This window comes from Crocuta crocuta, unplaced genomic scaffold, assembly GCF_008692635.1.
Source record: "Crocuta crocuta isolate KB4526 unplaced genomic scaffold, BGI_CrCroc_1.0 scaffold338, whole genome shotgun sequence".
In the NCBI taxonomy this organism is placed as follows: domain Eukaryota; kingdom Metazoa; phylum Chordata; class Mammalia; order Carnivora; family Hyaenidae; genus Crocuta; species Crocuta crocuta.
The window spans coordinates 1,047,904-1,068,223 of record NW_027529183.1 but is presented as its reverse complement, the minus strand read 5'-3'; the positions used below and the strand labels follow the sequence as shown (position 1 = coordinate 1,068,223).

The following is a 20,320-nucleotide window of genomic DNA, read 5'->3' as shown; positions in this document are numbered from 1 at the left end:
AGCTTGGTGCTCCAACAGCAGATGAGCTGCAGCACCAGATGCCCGGTGTGGCTATTTCTACCCGCCGAGAATTTCCCCCCTGCACTTCTCCTTCATGATGCTACTAATTAAGAATGGCACACACACGCTAGTTCAAACAGAGCCTCCTGTCTACGACGGGGAAGGAGAGGAGGGTGTTATGTTTTGCCTCCAGATTTAGAAGACCACAACTGGTGTCTTAATGGCAGTGTAACACGTGTTGCCTCACTTCCCTCTGGTCTTAAAACACGTGAGTCACAGTGTAATTAAAGAATTACACCCTCTGTCACTTACACTGCAAAAGTTAAGTGAGGCAAAGCAGACTAAGTTTTCTTGTTTTTTTGTTTTTTTTTGTTTTTTTTTTTTAAAAAGAGGATCCTACATGCGTTGGGTTTTTAAAGGTTTGTTTCAAGCCCCCAACTATCCTACATGCTCTTCATTTCTCATCTGGCGAACCAGTCACATCACAGATTGAATTTATTCGAGTCATTTCTGGAGCTGTGGGACCACACCTCAAGTCGGGAGGGAAGCCGGGGGGAGGGGAGGAGGTGGCGGGAGGAGGAGACAGCGGGGAAAGGTGTCAGATAAAGGAGGGCTCTCCTCCGGTTTGGAGGCATCATGGCCGCTAAGTCAGACGGGAGGCTGAAAATGAAGAAGAGCAGCGACGTGGCGTTCACCCCGCTGCAGAACTCGGACCACTCGGGCTCGGTGCAGGGATTGGCCCCGGGCTTGCCGTCGGGGTCGGGAGCCGAGGACGAGGAGGCGGCCGGGGGCGGCTGCTGCCCGGGCGGCNCTGTGGGACTGCCTCTGGATCCTGGCCGCCGTGGCCGTGTACTTCGCGGACGTGGGCACGGACATCTGGCTCGCCGTGGACTACTACTTGCGCGGCCAGCGCTGGTGGTTCGGGCTCACGCTCTTCTTCGTGGTGCTCGGCTCGCTCTCGGTGCAGGTGTTCAGCTTCCGCTGGTTTGCGCACGATTTCAGCACCGAGGACAGCGCCACGGCCGCGGCCGCGGCCAGCTGCCCGCAGCCTGGAGCCGATTGCAAGACGGTGGCCGGCGGCGGGTCTGCAGCCGCGGAAGGCGAGGCTCGCCCCTCCACGCCGCAAAGGCAAGCCTCCAACGCCAGCAAGAGCAACATCGCCGCCACCAACAGCGGCAGCATCAGCAGCGGGGCCACCCGGGCCAGCGGCAAGCACAGGTCTGCGTCCTGCTCCTTCTGCATCTGGCTCCTGCAGTCACTCATCCACATCTTGCAGCTCGGGCAAATCTGGAGGTACCGTATCAGGGGCGGGAAAGGGGGAGGTTTGCTACTGCTACTACATCCCCACTGCTTTGCTTTCGCATGAAAATTCTTTAGGGCTGCTGTGGTAGTAAACCTAGTCACACTCTTCCCGTTTTTTTTTCTTTTCTTAAACTGGGTTTTGCATTTGTAAGATTTGTGACCACAGCCGAAGGTGGGAGGGACGTGAAGAAACAAGGGACAGGCAGCAAAGTGGTTTTGATCAACCCATCCCCTCTGTGTTCCCACTCTGTTTCACTAGCTTCTCTGTGTTTATATGCTGCCCCCTCCCCATATTTAGTGATGCTGTTTCAGTGGATAGGAGAGGACTCTGTCACATCTTCTAAAAATCCTTTTTTATTATGTTCAATTTGTGGTGTATCTTGTAATTTGGATGGCTTCTTTTGTTCCCTGTTCGTAATTCTAGTTATATGGGAATTCTTACTGCTCGGAAGTATCCACATTTGAATTCTCACTGTTAGAGAAGTACTGTGCTCCAAGTGAAAAGCTCAATGGGGAGACAGCTATAATCTATAATCTATAACCTGTGTCTATACCTATCTCCAAAGATGAGTTTGTACACTTTTGTGATGTCTTTTCTGGTTATCATGCAATCCCCCCACATTCTGATTTCTCACATAACTAAGAAACCTTAGAAAAGGGGCGGCGCGTCTTGTAAACTTTAATCGGACTTGGCATCTTGGCTGCCTGCTACTTGTCATCCGATCTACCAAGTCGTTTTGCACAGATATCACTTCCACATAGACCCTGGAATACAAAGCTAAACTCTCTGGGCAGAGTGAGCCGTCCTCTGAGCAGTCACTGCCTCGATTGAGGAATATAATGAAACAGAGCGCTCAGAAATATGTTCCTTCAACTTATATGTGTTTTTAATAGCTTTTTGAAGCAACATTTAACATCTACAAAAATTCTTTGTATTGAAGCACTTAGATGCAAACATTCCAGAGCTTTTTTTTTGGTTTACAAGGAGTGAATAAATAGGCAGTGTAAGTAAAATGAGGAAACATCCTAGTAAATGCACCCATGTGGGGCTGCGCGGGGTGCCCATGTTTTTTTCAATTTCATTTGTAGTTATCTTTGTGATAAAGACATTATAAATCATTAACTATGCTGTGGTATCCCATGTGGAAACAACTTAGAATTTGTGGAGTGGGACTAAAAACTTCTTTTATTTGTGGTGAACAGTAGTGTTTTCGTTGAGAAGAGCAAGTGTGGTTATTTTACAGCCTTTCTTGGGACTGTTGGTTGCTTTGTAAAGCAGGGTAAAGCATTGCCATAGACGGCAAACTTCAAAATTGCGAAACTTTTCTTTTTCAGACATACTTTCTGGAAAAGTGGTGTATGAGAGGCAATCAGACACATTGATGTTGGAAACCTCCATATTCTGGATTCAAAAGACTTTGAATGTCAGTTAAATGTGATAGGTGTATGTTGCATGAATGGCTATTATGAAGTCTTATGGTTTGATTCCCGTATTCAAATTTGGTGAAGAACTCAAATGTTCGCATTAATTCTTGAAATTGGTTAGTGATTCAGTGCCTGTGATTCCTAGTTTTCATCTGCTAACATGGAAAATAAAAGCTTAACATTCCATGTGTTAACTTTTGCAAACTTTATGCAGGATTTGGAAATCAATTATTTTTAATCACCTTTGAAATGTCTAAGTTTATATAAATAATGCAGACCCTTCTCTTACTAACTGAAGAACTACCCATGCTTCCTGCAGATTGATAGTTTATGAAAAATATGTTATCAAATTGCATGATGTGAAAAATAATTTTAATTATCAATGTGTTTACTAGAACTTCGAAACCAAACATTTTCCCAGTTGAAAAATGACATTTGGTTATCCCAGGAGATAAAATGCAGAAAGTGAGAAATAATTAGGAAAAGAAGAGGGCCTTTATACAACTCAGTGAGAGCATGGCCACGGGGTCAACTGGCCGCCCAAAAAGCTGATCTGGGAGGAGGCGGGATGGAAGGGTAAGGTCCCAACTCTTAGAGAAACCGTGGATACACATGACTCTTCTGTTAAGTATTTCTACAGGGTCTTCCTTAGAAGCTTTGAAGTTTTTTCTGCTAATGCATGGTTGTCTGGGAGGAAGTACTGTTGACAGTATTTTCAGATATTTGTCTACATTTTCAGAATATTATGTTTAAAATGGAAGTGTGAATGATCTAATCTAACTGTTCTTGATGCTTCTAGTTATGATATTTGGGGGATAGTGGGGTAACTTGGTGCAGGCATGGCCTAAGGCTCATCCTCACTTTCACCTTATGAAGTATTTTGAAACAGACAAACAACCAAACAAACAAACAAACTTTAGCCCCAAAGCAGGAAATTGGAAAGGGATCAGAAAAGTTCATGGAATGTAACTCTTAGATGCATTCTAATTGTTCCAACTTCTCTTGAGTGTAGAGTATTGGACTGCGACTTTGGGCAGTAGGTGCATCTTTGATAATAAGCTGGGGAAATGCAGCTCAGATTATTATATGAGACCATTATCTTAGACCATTAGGATTCCTTAAATTAGGAGCACCCCCTGCCTCTTTTAGCTTTTCTTTTCAGTGCATTATACACAAATGTTGCAGAAACACCGAGGTACCGAATGGTTCAAAGCTCAGGGGTTCATGTTTTAACATGCTACTTTCTAAGATCAATAAAATAGATTTTAGCTAGGCTGGTAACTGTTCCTTGTATTTCCATGAAATTTTAGTTATTTTAGGTAAGGGCGAGATTCTGAAAGTTTTCTGTAGATACAATCCTTTGAAATAGCATCAAAGTGCTTGCTCATTCAGATAAAGCTATCTGAAACATTTTGGGCAAGACTTGAATGTATTTATACATTTATTACAAATGCAGCTGCTGAAAGCAATGATACATATTCATTTTAATTAAAGTTTACTAATGGGAAAGCAATGGCAGCTTTTAAAGTCACAGGAGTTGATTCTGGGAAAGAGCCATTTGAAATAATGAAGTGAACCTTTGCTACCTTGTGAAAAGAGCACTTATGACTTTAAAGGAAATGTGCATGCAAATGAATAAGTATTTTTTTTTCCATGTTCATTTCATATGATTCCAGAAGTTACTAAGAGTGCGGTTCAGCCAGTGGGAATCACAAATGCCCGATCGAAAAGGTTTTAGTCTTCGTTCCCATGATCAATTATATCTAGATGCCTCCTTCCTTCAGAATTTATGACTTACTCTCAAAATTCTAACCCAGTTTTTCCTATATATGTGTATGTATGTCCTTTTTTGGTTTTTTTTCGAGCATGCAGGCCTGTTGCAAACATTAGTGATTAGATGGTAGAATGGGGGAGTGTTTTTAGTCTTTGACTATTTTGGGTTTTGTTTCTGAATATCTATTGTGAGAGTCATGTGGTGAAGACCTGGTGAAAGAACATTTCTAGTCTCATGCTTGATATTCCACAAAGTATAACAGATGTTCCATATTCAAATAAATGGGGAAAGGGCAGATTCAATGGAATTAAACAGATCTCTCTACAGCAGGACTTCTCAGAGCCTTTAATGAGCTGATGTGCAAAAAAATAAAATCAGCTAATGTTCAGTGATCAATAACTTTAAAAGTATAGGTATTAAACAGTCTTGTGGCACACAGGGAACTCTGAGAAATCCTGCTCTAAGTCGTTCTTAAATCTGGCCCAGCATGAAGAATAATACTTTTATATAGCACTTGAAAAATTTACAAATATTTTTATATTCTTTATCTCAACTATGCTTTACAATAACCTAAGAGAAAAATCATTACTATCCCTATATATGAGAAAAGTGGCTCAGAGAATTACCCAACTATTATGTGCTATAACTGGGAGTCAAAACCAGGCCCACCATACCCTAAGTCTGTGCTCTTTCTGGATCAGTTCACTATCTCCAAATGCCAGCTTGGATGATAATGACAACATTGTATAAAAATGACACTTGAACTTCACTAAGGATGGCAAAGTGGAAGTGGGATCTGCAGTTTAGACAGGTTAAGAGATCCGTCCAATAACAACACACCAATAGTCGACCAGCATAGGGCCTGGGGCTCAGCATGTTGGACTCCAAGCCCAGTGCTCCTCTTCTCCACCATTTGGTCATGTCGAACTTGTCGGATTAAATCCCAGTTGGGTAACAGGGCCTTGCAGTGGCATCAATGATGAAATGGCTCATGCAGGTGAATACATGGAAAGTGCCTTGCAAATGATAAAAGGGGTTCTAACGGTCAAGGATGGGTAGGGAAAGAGCATATAGGTTACGCCTGCGACACCTGAAAAAGTACTTCATCGATTTGGAGTTAGTTCTGAATTCTGATAAAGGTCAGGCAAAATTGATGCCCTTTCCCGAATTCACTGAATGGTTACTTTTTCTGTATATTTGTGTTTCCCTCCACTGCGTATTAATGAATTTATTCATTCCGCATATAGTGAGCATCTACTCTGTGCAAGGCACTGTTCTAGCTACTAATTACCCCAAAATGAATAAAACACACATCACCTTTTAAGGATTCCATTGTCTGGTGAGGAACTCAGAAAAATGAACAATTGCAATACAAGGAAATAAGAACTATGACAGAAACAGGAGACTCAAACCATCTTAGGGATTCACGTGAGACTCTGGAGTAGGGGATGTTTGAGCAAAAGTTCAAACGAGGAGAAAATCTGCTGTCTGAATAAAGTGGGGCAATGGCAGAGCCTTGGCTATGACTTTGTGTGAAGGCATGGGGTGGGGGTGGGGTCAGGAAGAAAGAACAAGGCAGGTTAAGTGTGTCCTTTGAATAGAGAGTGAATGAGAGATATAGCTAGACATGAGGAAAGAGAATTCCTTGCATAGACAATGAAGTGGATTTAGATTTTATTCTGAAAGCATTCTAAGAGCCTGGGAGGGGAAGGGTTGTTAACAAAAGTGTTGAAACATTGTTTTATTCAAAGGAATGACACAGAGTTCAGTTTCAGAGGATATATCCTTAGTTCTTCTCGGATTCAGTCATGTCTTTTTCATTTATTAAAATTCGTTGATTTTAAAGGGATCAAGTTTGGCTGTAATCAGAGTGCCTAAATAGGCTCAACAAGATTGGGGAGTGCTTTTTTCAGAAAAACAGATGGGTTGAAATTATTCATGGATTTATGCTAAAGTAAACTCTTGGCAAAAGTTTATTGCTGGCTACCTTTAGAAGAGATTTTCCTTCAGATACGGTGGTCTTCATGTTATTCAAATTTAGGTTTCCTTGAACTTAGAAACTTGTTCTTTCTGTTTTTGTAACACTTTTTCAATTTTCGGAGGGTTTGTGTGTCTTTCCTATTTGATCCTCAGAGTATTCTCTGAGGTAGCCCTTTCATTTTGCAAATGTGGAAATTGAGACAGAATGTTAAGTGTTTTTTTCTCTCCAGGTCATATAGTTCTGCACTGATTCTAGGCTAGAATTCAGTATTGAAAAAAGGGAGGGAAAGAAGGCAACATGCGAAATGGTTAATGAGATTGGAGGTGATTAGGTAGAAGAGGAGGCTGAGAAGGTAAATGCCCCTGGCAAGTGCTGAAGGGTTGAAATGAGGGTGAGACACTGGACTTGGGTGTGGGTCCTCTGGGACAAGATGGCGCAGGGAGAACCTACCAGGGAGATTTTGAATCAATGTAAGGAAGCATTTTCTTTAACTACTCAAAGGCATCCAGAGATCAACTACGGTTCCTTATCAGCAGTGAGTTCCCCACCATCGGAGTGTCTAGGCATGGTTTAGAAAACTGGATGCAGAGTTGTAGCAGAAAGGATCTCTAAGTATCATGCAGAGGGTTGAACTAAAAGCTCACCTTCCAGCCCTGAGATTTCATGACAGTTTTCATCATTAAATGCTGCTCCAAACGTAGTGGACAAACCTTTGCTTTTTCGTGGATGGAGGAAGTAGAAGTTTGCTTGAAACACTGCATTTATGTTACTTTGAAATCTATTCATTGGTTTATGGACCTGGTATCTTCCCGGGAGCACCACAAATCTCTGTAACATCCCTGAGTGCTGGGCTTGCTATTTAAATCTCCGAGTTACCTACCAGATATAAATCCACACACAACCAGACAGTCCTCTGTGCATTGACTGTGGTTTCTCTATGTGTTGGAATAATCTATGCATAAATCTAGGCGGTAGATATACTTATTTTAATATCTTTGCAATAACTAGTGCAAAAGTTGTGTCCCCCCCCCTCTTGAACCATATACTGTTTACCTCACAAGGATGAAAAAACATTTTATGGTGATTACATTCTGATGGAATTACAGGCTTCCTGCACAGAGTAGTTAAAAGTAGTATCTATACAAATGGATGCTATCAGTTTTGAACAGTATCCACAAATCCTTGGCTCGGTAGCCTTGAAGGTCTTTGCTCAGTCACTTACAAAAAAAATTCTTTAAATGTTTGAGTATCCAAGTACACATCTTGCTATGAAATATGTTCTATATTTTACAGTTTGAGCAAAATCGTTTACCTGTGATACTAAATGACACCAGTCACTGGGTAACAGATAAAGAATGATTTCCCTTTGTATGAACTCATGGGCTAATCCAATTAGCACATTGCTTGACTTGCTTTAGAATTTGAAGGATGCCATAACTAGGCTCATGGAAGCAAGATCAGAAGTTAGAACTGGAATTTTTAGTCTTTTATTTTTATTTAATTTTATTTTTTAATATTTTTTATTTCTTTCTAAGAGAGAGAGAGAGCATGAGCAGGGGAGGGTCAGAGAGAGAGAAAGGGAGACACAGAATCTGAAGCAGGTTCCATGCTCTGAGCTAGCTGTCAGCACAGAGCCTGACGTGGGACTCGAACCCACGAACCATGAGATCATGACCCGAGCTGAAGTTGGACGCTCAACTGACTGAGCCACCCAGGCGCCCCTGGAACTTTTAGTCTTATGCATTACCAGATATAAGGGGCAGCTAGTCATGAAAAAGTGCTTGTCAGGTGTAATCTTATAAAATAGTTGTAATATGTTGATGGATGTCAGGGAAAACCAAAGTCTCTTCAATGGCATTGCACAGTCTGACCACCACCAAGTGACTTCCTTCTGGTTGTATGCTGATGTCATCAGTAACTGACGGCATGGCCAGTCAGGAAGGAAGACCACGGGCCAGTCCTAGGGAAGTTATTCCCGCGGCTATGGAGGTTACATGAGTAGGAATACATGCTCAGCGAATATTTACTGACCTGGGAATGAAGCCCAGGCGATATTCTTTCTTCTCTATGAGAAGGGGGCTGTGTGCTTCTTGAATTTCTAAGGGTGCAGTGACTCAGAAAGGGTGTTGTTATCTAGAAACAATATCACCCATTGTCCCAGCACTTTTTTTTCCGATCGCTAGAATTAGAGGAAGTGGGGCTAAATTTCATAAACTACTAGTTCTGCTCAGAGAAAGATGCATCCAGAAGCCCAGTTTGGCATTCCTGAGCTTGCTGATGGAAAAGTCAGACTGGGAAGACTTTGGGATAAAACTCTTTTCACTTTATGCTTACCTACACTTAACTGCTTGAGAATAGATTTATGTATTGACTAATTTTGGTATTTCTGGTGCTTCTATTTGTCTATGCAAAGAAGGTTTGTAGCTTCTGCTACATTCCCATCAATTGCCGTATTTCCTGTCCCTATAATCCAGTAATTTCACGTCTGGTATATCCACAGAACTAATACAGATTACTGATTGCAAAAGGAACTAAAGGAGGGTTAAAATGGAAATAAATCAGTCTGGAAATTTTCTAGAGACAGTGATCTGATGGCCAGCATTACATCCTTTCCCACCCTAAGATGACGGTCATGGTTAGAATATCGGTGATGGGTCTTCGTTCCAGAGGCAACTGTCCTTTGGGGAAGTGGACTATGTGAGGAGATGGAAGAGATGAACTGGTGAGACAGGTCACCTCAGTGCTCTGGGCTCCGTGTGACCGAGCACAGCTTTTGGGTCCCCACAGAGTTTAAATCTTCATTTGGTTTCCTCCTTCCGAGCCTTAATTTTCTATCTGTATGATATGATTGGTCAAAAACTAAGATTCAAGGTTCTTTCCAGGTCCAAAACTGGTCTTGCTTTTATTATAAATTTTTCCTGTTTGCCCAGTCCCCAGAGTATCAGCCCTACACAGTTTCTACCTGCTCTTCTAAGGACATCCTTAGAAGATCCTTGCAGCGTTCCTGTGGGTATGTGCAAGGGACTTTCCAGAGTTGATACCGTTAGCGTCTAACGTCTACCAACTGGTGTGATTCACACATGAAGACAGAACCTTAGGCCTTTCTGTGTAATGTAACTTATTGTGTGTCATTTCTGCATTTTAGTTATAATCAAAGAACACCATATTCACAAAAACCCGTATCTAAGCATTTTGACGCTGATGTGGAAAGGGTTCCCCATATCACTAATCCTAAGGTATCTATCATGCAGACCTGGGAAACCAAAATCACCCGTCCCATTGTGAGGTAGGCACAGCTGGGGTGCTATGATGAGCAAATAACAATGCTTCACCCACTTAAAAAGAAGTCTCCTTTACGTCAGTGAGAAGGCTGTTATCAGAGCTAGGTGGGCTTTCAATTTCAAAGCCTGTCCTGGGTTGCACTGTCACTGATGTAATATGCTAGAAATTGAATTCAAACTCTGTACAAAGACACTATATCCAGGCCTGTCCTCGGTAAAGAATAGGGGAGTATGTTACTCGTGAAAGCAATGCATTAACCTTTCTTGGACAGGAATTGCCTTTTATCTCTAGGATGTTAGCTGTGTGTCGGGAAGCTGAATAGTTTTCAACCCCATGACGACGTTTCAGATATTTCATTTTTTTAAAAAAAATTTAAGCATCTATTTTAAAACGATCTGAAGTGTGTCAAACTATTTTTTCCTCTTCATGATTCATAAGTAGGCTGCTTGAATCAGTTCTACTTCTTTTGTTTAATTTATGCACATGCCCTGTTTTCTTGCCAAGGGAATACTTTTATATAAACAGAGCAGTGGGCAGTGTGTGGGGCGGGTGAGGATTAGTCAAACAAAATCATGCATATATGGAAAAAGTAGGATCTACAGTGCATATGGGTCTAAAGAGACTTGGGATGGCTTTGATTTGGCTTCCTATCAAGTACACTTGGACAATGTCACCTTTCTGAACCACCAGTCTGAGAGATTTCATCTGTATAAATAGCAGAACTTCTTTCTGCGGCTCAGATAATAGTCGTGAATAAAGATATGGGGATTCTTTACAGTTCAGGTCTTTTTTCAGGAGCAGAGAATCAATAATCAAAACAAAGGTAGCTCTTGTAGCCATAACAGTAACAAAGTGATCCTCCGTTATTTCTGCCGTTGGTTTATGGCCCAGTCACTGGATCGATGTAATGGTAACCCTGAAGAAAGAAATGGTCCTTCAGCAAAGCAGGGGAAAGGATTTGTAAAGGTTTCTTTATTTTGGTATATTTTCAGCTCATTAATTAATTTCCTGCTTTACAAAAGTAAAATTAATAATGATTATTTTTGTAAATGTGGGTCAGCGCCAGAAGCTTTCCGAAGAGATTTACGGCACCTGGATCTGTTATCCTACTATAAATTAGTAAGTATGTCCCATAGGGTTTTATATTTCCAAGGGACGACCAGCTATTAAGAGTAGTAGTCACAGATATATCTTATGGGATTTTTCTTGACTTGGTGATGGCTGGGTTAGAAAAATCAAGTTCTATATAGAAGTGGGTAGTTTAACACTATTCTAATGAAAGCATAAATGTTATCTGTGTTCATACTTCTGAAAAGTAGTCAATAGTTATTAGTTACTTAAGGGCATAATATCTACCTATTTTATTTGTTTAATGTTTATTTATTTATTTTGAGAGAGAGAGAGAGAGTGGGAGAAAGGCAGAGAGAAAGAGAGAGAGAGAGAGAGAAAATCCCAGTCAGGCTCTATGCTGTCAGGGCAGAGACCCAGAGACTGATGTGAGGCTCAATCCCATGAACTGCAAGATCATGACTTGAGCCAAAAATCACGATTTGGACACTTGACTGAGCCACCCGGGTGCCCCTCTACCTACTTTAAAATAGGGTTGGGATTAAACGATTAAGAGGGAGGAAACCTGAAGTTTCTGTCAAGGAAGCATGACCAAATACCCTGGAAACTATCACTGAGATCCATTCTCTGATCCACTCCTAGGAGGTGAGAATATTGTAGCTAAGGCATGCATTTATGAGCCTTGAGAGAAATTAGGCCATGAGAGAAATGAGCAGAAATGGAGAATTTTGTTCCAAAATCAGAGGCTGAAATTTCAGTCCTTGGGAGTGTGAGTGGGAAAATGATACTGTGACAACCATTTTAAAACTCATCACAGCAAAGCTTAAAGCAGGGCTTTGCTAGCCAGACCAAGCAAGAGCCATTAGGTGAGTTTGTTCTAAGAACAAAGGGGCACAACTCCAGTGGTGAAAATAGTCAGGTTTGGGTTCACTTGATATTGAGGGCACCAGCGGAGTCTGTGGTCTGAGGGTGTTTGACCCCAAGAGTCCTGGGTTAACACACAAATCAGAAGTAGGTAAGAAGTCAATGGCCAAGGCACATCACCACAAGTGGTGACATAATAGAAATCTGGGAATCCAAGTGAGATCCAGAAACAAACTTGTTAAATAGTAAAGGTAGGTGAAACTCTGAAATCAAAGGCATCACAAAAGCAAACTATAACTGCTTCAAAAAACTAAAGGGGAAATTTGCTTCATTTGTGTTCTCATTATATAATTTCTGCCTAGTCAGATATTGAAAGTAAAGCTACAGTTTGGAAGTCTAGTTCCTTTTTTTTCTTTTTAATGTTTATTTTTTCATTTTGAGAGAGGGGTGGGGAGGGGCAGAGACAAAAGGAGGAGAGTGAGAATCCCAAGCAGGCTCTGTGCTAACGTGGGGCTTGACTTCAAGAACTGGGGCTCCGATGAGATCATGACCTGAGCTGATACCAGAGTCCGACGCTTAACAGACTGAGCCACCCAGGTGTTCCATGGAGGTCTAGGTCTGATGGCAATAAGGGGAGGTCACAGAGCTGGGACGGCAGGTAGGTTCTCACTCCACTACTATTGATATGTGCAAATTCATTAACAGTCTACCGACTAAATCACGACTCGGTCTCTGTAATCAGTTGCTGAGAATAGAATAAGTGACAAAAAATAAGTGGTCAGCGATAACCTTTCAATTGGGGATTCCACAAATGTCTGTTTAAAATCATCGTAAGGAACATGTTTTAAAAACGAATGTGCTCCCAAAAGGTTTAGTGTCTAGGGGAGGAGGGAAGTCATGTTCATGGCACCGCATCTATCTGCATATCTGTGATGTGCTAAGAGTAGAGCTCTCACCTTGCAACACAAGGTAGGATCTATAACCAGTGTATTCGCATCTCTTGGAAGTGTCTCAGGAATGCAGAATCTCAGGGTCACCTAGACCCATCCACTGTAGTCACTACTATGAATCATGACCCATAGTTAAGCAGGACCCCCCAGGGATTAGTGTGCACATTGAAGTTTGAGAAGCAGAGAGGGGAGCCATCCCTTCATCTGAAAAGTTCAGGGATGATTACTCTGAGCTGAATATTCATGGAAGATATGATTGATCCAGACGTGTTAACCGGCTTTCTCACCAAAGTCCGTGCACCCACTATGAAAGCAAGGGCTGGTACTTGGAAATGGTTAACAGTGGGATCTCCTTACAAGCCATAGTATAAGCAAAGATATGAAAGCTTCCATTGACAAAGAAAGTGAAAGGTCTTCATAACACCTTTATGAAAAAGCCGTTACGTTATAGTTCCGTTGTTCACAACTGATCTCCAGGAAATTAATGCAGCCCATTGGCCACCCATCTCTCACAGTTCTAAGTACTCATGCCCTTGGGACAGATGGAAGGGACAAGCGTGGTGAGAGAGGGAAGTAGGCACACAGTAAGGAAGGCACTGCCCGGAATAAGCAGACACGGGACGGATGCAGCATGGCTGTGCCTGCTGCCGAGGCGTAACGACTGCTGTTTTTGCTCAGAGAGGTGGAGCTGGGTGGATAGTGGTATTCCTTCCCAGTCAGGAGTTTCTGAAAAGGCAGCAGCCCCGAGGGGGAGCAAATGACATCCCCCTCCCTGGCTGTCCGGATGGTGGGGAGGGAAGTCAGGTTGTGGGCCTCTCTGACCCCCAGCTTTTGGTCCGATCGACCAAGGAGCCTCTGCCTCTGGAAGGGGAATGGAGAACCAAGGGAGGAATAGAAGGAAATGGAACGAGACCTCCAAGCCCACGAGATGAGGCCCTGGCCAGAAGTCAGCAGGGCATTTTTATAAAAATAAGACAGACAGAGGTCTGGTGACAACCCGCTTTGTGTAGTTGAGTCCCTCCCCGGGACCCCAGGACCGACCAGGCGGGCTCGATCGTGGGAAGATTCTATGCTACTGTTTGTCCTCCTACGTGAGAACTAGAACACTCAGCCTTCGGATAAACTAGGCCCGTGTCTATATTGTAGAATAAAAAGAGAGAAAATAGAGAAAGGGTGACCTTCCCAGAAATGCTTCTTTTCCGAGTAGTAGTTTTCTCATCTCCCTTTCGTGCAACAGCTGGTGTTGCTATGCTCTCGCTTATGTTGCTAGGGCCCCTTCCCCCATCTGTGTGCTAGAATGTGATTGTTTCCGTCCGTGTTTTTAAGGGTTTCCATGGAGAGTGACTGAGTTAATTTTTCTAGGTCTGCACTGTCAGGAGGCGTGGTCACCTGGCAGGCTCTAGACCTGCCTGGCTTTCCAGTATGGTAGCCCTGAGCCGCACGTGGCTAGTGAGTATCTGAAATGTGTGTTGCAAAGGTTAAGTTCCCCGGGGACTCTGAGGACTTGGTGTTGGGGGGGAAAAATGGATGACAAACATCACATTGATAGTCTTCATATTGATTATGTGTTGAACTGATAACATTTTGGATAGAATGGGTTCAATAAAATATACTGTTTAAATGGATTTCACCTGTTGCTTTTTTATACTTTGTAAATGTGACCACCAGAAAATTAAAAGTACTCGCGTTATAGTTCTGTTGGATAGAGCTGCTCTAGGTAATGCTGTAGGTAAAGTTCTGGAGAAGCATGAAGAGGGAAATCCTAAGTGAAACGGCTCAAAACACAAATCAGAATTTACTAGAAGTTACTGTAGGAAGGGCAGTGAGTTGTGTCACCGCAGAAGCAGGCTGACTTAATGGATTTTGCAAATAAGATTACCTGCTGGTAAAAACTGACTCTTTGGGAGATAAAACCCCTAATGTGAATAAAGCCCGTTGTCTTCCCTGCTTTCTGCTTCGCTTAAGGCCTAGTGACTTGCTGTGCTTATTTGGTGGTTTAATAAATAGTATTTGATCATGACAAAAAGGACTAAATCTCTGTTAAGTACTATTGCAGCTGGGAAAGCACATTTACTCATATGAAGTCATCCAGTCTTCTCTCTAGCCTCTCAAGGTGGGTGTTATTATAGTTCTCATTTGAGGATGAACTCACTGAGGTTCAGAGGAGTAGGAGACTTGCCCAAGTGCATACAGCTGCTAAGTAGCGAGTATCGGCACTCAGAGTCATGACCGTGGCCTCCGTATCGTGTTCTTTTGCTGCTGTGTCTTCCTACTCTTCGATTAATCTAAGGGGATCGCGTAGAAGGGTGTTTCCTGACCTTTCAGACTGCCAACTGTGCTGAACCCTGCAGTGAGTTCGATTTTACTGTGTCACCAATGGAAATGAGTTAAGACTAGTTTTGGGATTTTGCTCAGACTACCAGGAGACAGATCTGATGAGAGAGGTCAGATCAGATTCTTGACTGAGCTGTAAACTTCTCAATTATAAAGTGGTGGGCGAGAGTTAGATGAGACAATTTCTAAAGCCCCTTTCAGTTCCGTTATTCTGTGAAAACTGCATGGAGCATATCAACTCCTTTTATTCCCCTTATTGAAAATATGCACGGGAAGCAATATTCATGCTTTATTGACCTGGGCTAGGTTTCTGATAAACTACTCCCGAGATTGATATTTCACACCAAACTTCAAACACAGAGACCGTGGATCAATTTTATCCATAACGTGTCACTTTCATTCGAGTACCTCCTAGGAAAATGCATGTTTTTTCTATTGGGAAATTCATGCCACTAAAGAATATTAAGTAGGCTCCAGCCCCATGTGAATAGTATGTAATTAACCTGTATTTATGTCCTCATTTTGCACGCAGTCATACTTTGCATCTATTAGAGTTCTCCTCCACATATGTTCATGAATTATGAATTCAGCTACAAGCATGCAAGGCAGAACCTCTCTGTCAGTCACATCACTTTCTCTGCAACCAGCACGACTTACGTCTATGTGACACAGCTTCAGATTCCACTGCTAAGCCCCGTCTCAGAGGACCAACTCAATACAAGTCTGGCATATGTAAGCACTAGAGAATTCATTCTCAAAGGCGCACAATTCAAGATTTTCAGAATCAGACACAACTAGTGTTTATAAAGGCGTTTCCAAATGTTTACTTTCTAAAAAAAAAAAAAAAATTCCCCTCTGCCCATTGAAAAGATGCCCCCCCTTCTTTCCTTCCCTCCTCCACCAAGTGGATACAATTTGTCCTGGAAGGGCTTGCTAACTTCAGTCTGTTTTTTTTTTTTAATAGTTTTTTTTTGGAGGGGGGTTGGCATTCAATGAAAAATATGTGGTATTGTTTTTCTTTTTAGTTCAATGGTATCTTTGCAAACTGTAATTTTTTCAGAGAGGCTGAGTGATTTCCAAAGATGTTTTTAAGGTTCATGACATTCAGTGGGTTCTGATTTACTGAATTTTTCCCCCCAAGTATTAAGTTCTAAGAATCATGTATATCTATAGCATGGTTATTTTTCTCATGATTTTCTTCTATGTATGCCCCTGATCATGTGATTATGTAGGTTAGGACGTGCTAGAAAGAGCAGAAAGAGTTTAATTAGATTAAGATGGTCTGGAGTAAAAATACTTTCATTCATTTAATAAATGTTTGTGAAATATTCACTGAGTGCAGCCTCTGGACACACCAAGAGTTGTGAAAGTCACTCCCTGACTTAGTTCACTGTCCTGTAAGAGCCTCTCGTTTGTAATTGTTTATACCTCAAAGGGTGATATATCATCAACAATGGCAGGAGCAGAAATGTTTGGGGAATGAAGATGGAGGACTTCTCTGGAAGCTTTCACATGGGAGTAACATTTGAGTAAGCCCGAAGAGAATTCCAAGCAGAAAGAAAAGAAGGGACAAAGATAGTTTATGATGTATTCTGGAAAGGACTGATGTGGAAGATGTAAGGGAAAGACTAGGAACAGATCAATTGCAAGTTTGGGACCCAACCAAACTTACCCTAGGACCCCAGGGCTTCGGTGCTTCCCTGGGGAATCTGGACTTGATTCCGTTGGTGAGCGGAAGCTCATGGAACAAGGTCAAGGATGAATTTCCAAATGGTTATCTTTTCTAAAATAGTACAAATATTGGGAATATTGGAGAAGGACGTCTCCTGCCCTCTTCAGAGGCAGGGAAAAGATATGAATGAGGGTAGACTTGAAATATATTTGCAACTTGAAAATATTCTATAATGAGTAAATGCAATGAAAGCACTTAAGTAGGCTTGGACGGTTCTCACTGAGGATTCTGATCATACTGGTAAGAACTCTATTTAATGAGCTATTGGAAAAGGCATAAACATAAACAGAGTTGGGAGCATGTTAAATAAAGATGCTCTGTAAATGTAGACTGGGCAATTAAAAAAGATTTACCAGAGAAAAGCTAAATACAGTATAGTGGATAATTAATGGGCCTTTGACAACTCAGTAATAAGTACCCTGAACTTTTAAAATAGCGCATTAACATCTGTGCATGTTGGAAGGAGGGTTTGTTTTTAAATCAACACCAGTTAGCTAGGAAATTTCCCCACAGAAGTTAATTAGGGATTCCCAGTAAAGGAACTTGATGGCAACCTCCTAAGCCAAAGGTGACCGACCCACTGCTATTCATTCATGGGTTTTTCATTGAGCCTAAAAGGAGTTTGGTTAAATTCCCTTCTCCTTTTCCTCAGTTCCCTTGGGCCTAGATGCTATTTTAGCTTTTAGTAGGATTTCCCTTTCTTAGTTTAGGAAACGAACTTCACTTTGTAGGTGGGAGAACTCCAACCTGGAAAAGGCCTCTGTAGGTGAAGGAGCATTTCCTGAATGGTCTGGGCCATTCGTCATTGGGACATGGTGAACCTTTGGTACTTAGCTCAGTTAAGATTACTCAGAAGAAGGTGCTTTTTGAGACCCAGCCAACTTCTTTTATTTATTTATATCTTCATTTAACAAATTTAAGCAATTTTTAAAAATTTTTAACTTTTTAGTTAATATATTTTTTCAAGCAGTTTTAGGTTTACAGAAAAATTAGACGGGAAGTACAGAGTTCTCAGATACCGCTCCTCACCTTCAGTTTTCCTGACATTGGCATTGTATGTTAATATAGTACACTGGATACGATTTGTGGACCAATGCCAATACGTTATCATTAGCGAAAATCTATATGTTAGAGTTTATTCTTTATTTAGTAAATTCCACAGATTTTGGCAAATGTGTAATGACATCTATCCACCATTACGATGTGTTACAGAATAGTTTCACTTCCCTAAAATCCCATGTGCTCCCTCTCTTCGTCCCTGCCTACACCCAGCCCCTGGCCACCACTGATCTTTTTTCTTTGTCCTTTGTTTTGTCTTTTCCAGAATGCCATATATTTGGAATCATATAGTATGTAGTCTTTTCAGACTGTCTTCTTTCACTTACAGTATGCATTTAGGGTTCCTTCCTGTGTTTCTATGGCTTCATGGCTCATTTCTTTTCAGTACCGAGTCATACTGAAGTGTATGGATTCACTGCAATTATTCATTCCCTTAGTGAAGGACATCTCGGTTGCTTCCAAGTTTTGACCATTAGAAATAAAGCGGCTATAAACGTTTGTGTGCAGGTTTAGGGTAGATATGTTTTCTTTTTTTTTGTTTTTTAAAGGTTTTTTTTTTTAGGAGATAATTTTATTTTATTTTTAATGTTTTATTTATTTCTGAGAGAGAGAGAGAGAGAGAGACAGACAGACAGACAGAATGAACAGGGGAGGATCAGAGAGAGAGGGAGACACAGAATCTGAAACAGGCTCCAGACTCTGAGCTAGCTGTCAGCACAGAGCCCGACGCAGGGCTCGAACCCAGGAACCATGAGATAATGACCTGAGCTGAAGTCGGACGCTCAACCGACTGAGCCACCCAGGCGCCCCAGGGTAGATATGTTTTCAGCTCATTTGGGTAAATACCAAGGAGCACAATTTCTGGGTGTTATGGCAAGAGTATGTTTATAAGTGTATTTTATAAGAAACTGCCAAACTGTTTTCTAAGTGGTTGTATCACTTTACATTCCCACACTTAACCACTTTTGAGTACCTACCATGTGCCCAAATCCCCTCATTTGAGAATACAAAGTTAGTGAACCAGGGCCCAAAATGTTATTCTAGAAAGAGCTAAGATACCATGCGCTTGTCCAAGTGACAGATCAACTAAATTTTTGGAGTGGTTTCCTGATTAAGGACTCTGATTTCTAGATTTTTATAGATTAAGATCTATACACACTACATAATTATTAAGTGAGAAATGGGTAAAATAATAGAAAATTTAAATGAAGAGTAAAATACTACAATTAATCCAAGGATACACTTAAGTAGTTTTATCAAATTATTCTGCTGTATATCTAGATATTGAGTCTGGTTTCACATGGATGAAAGAAAAACTGTTGGAATAATACTAGCCTTAAAAAAAAATTTTTTTTATGTTCATCTATTTTTGAGAGAGAGAGACAGACCCTGAGCAGGGGAGGGGCAGAGAGAGAGGGAGACACAGAATCCAAAGCAGGCTCCAGGCTCTGAGCTGTCAGCACAGAGCCCTCTACACAGGGCCCAAACTCATAAACCTTGAGATCATGACTTGAGCCGAAGTCAGATGCTTAAATGACTGAGCCACCTGGGCACCCCATGCTAGTCTTTTCTTTTAATGTACCTTTGGGATTAGTGCTTTTCATGGACTTATAAGCTTGCTCAATAATTAATTATTTCTTGAAAACAGAAAAAAATGCACAGCATGTGTGTGCATGTGCACACACCCTCTGAAATACTTTCTAGTCCTGCCAAAGACTTGGACGATTACCCTGGGGTAGCAGCAGCTTGATTTACTCACCTGTGCTCAGTTTGACTTTTGCCTCCTATGGACTTGAATGAGAATTGTATACAAATGAATAGTGAAAAATGGATTTCTCTACCTTTTAAAAGGCCTTGTCAAAATATTTTTTGAACTGTGATACTGTTAACTAAGATTGAGGAGAATTATTTTCATAATTTTTCTTTTTATTTTTGTACTTTTTTATGTTTTTTATTTATTTCTTAGGAGAGAGAGAGAGACAGCGTGAGCAGGGGAGGGTCAGAGAGAGAGGGAGTCACAGACTGAAACAGGCTCCAGGCTCTGAGCTGGCAGTCAGCACATAGCCTGACGCGGGGCTCGAACCCACGAACCGCGAGATCATGACCTAAGCGAAAGTCGGACGCTTAACCGACTAAGCCACCCAGGCGCCCCTATTTTTGTACTTTTTAAAGAAAGTTTATTTATTTATTTTGAGAGAGAGGGAGAGTGTGAGTGGGGGAGGGGCAGAAAGGGAGAGGAAGACAGGGAATCCCAAGCAGGCTCCACACTGTCAGCGCAGAGCCTGATATGGGGCTCCAGCCCACAAGCCAAGGTCATGACCTGAGCCAAAATCAAGAGTAGGTTGCTTAACCGACTGAGTCCCCCACCCCATTTTTGTAATTCTTAAAAGCAGATAATGAATTGAAATTTTTGTTCTCATTTGTTCAACTAAAGCAACAAAGGAGATAAATGTGTTAATCCTTTTAGCCTAAAGCATATAATTAGATAAATTTCTTTATTCCTTTGTATAATATATACTATATAAAAATACCTGGATATTAGTATCAAA

General features: G+C 41.6%; 1 protein-coding gene across 1 annotated transcript in view; it reads left to right on the top strand.

The window, feature by feature from the left end:
- Positions 1-636: 636 nt before the first annotated feature.
- Positions 637-20,320, top strand: part of XKR4 (XK related 4) — a 419,608-nt gene continuing 399,924 nt past the window's right edge. The window contains 2 exon segments of the mRNA XM_077758267.1: positions 637-809; positions 811-1,293. Of these exon segments, the coding sequence (XP_077614393.1) occupies positions 637-809; positions 811-1,293 (656 nt within the window).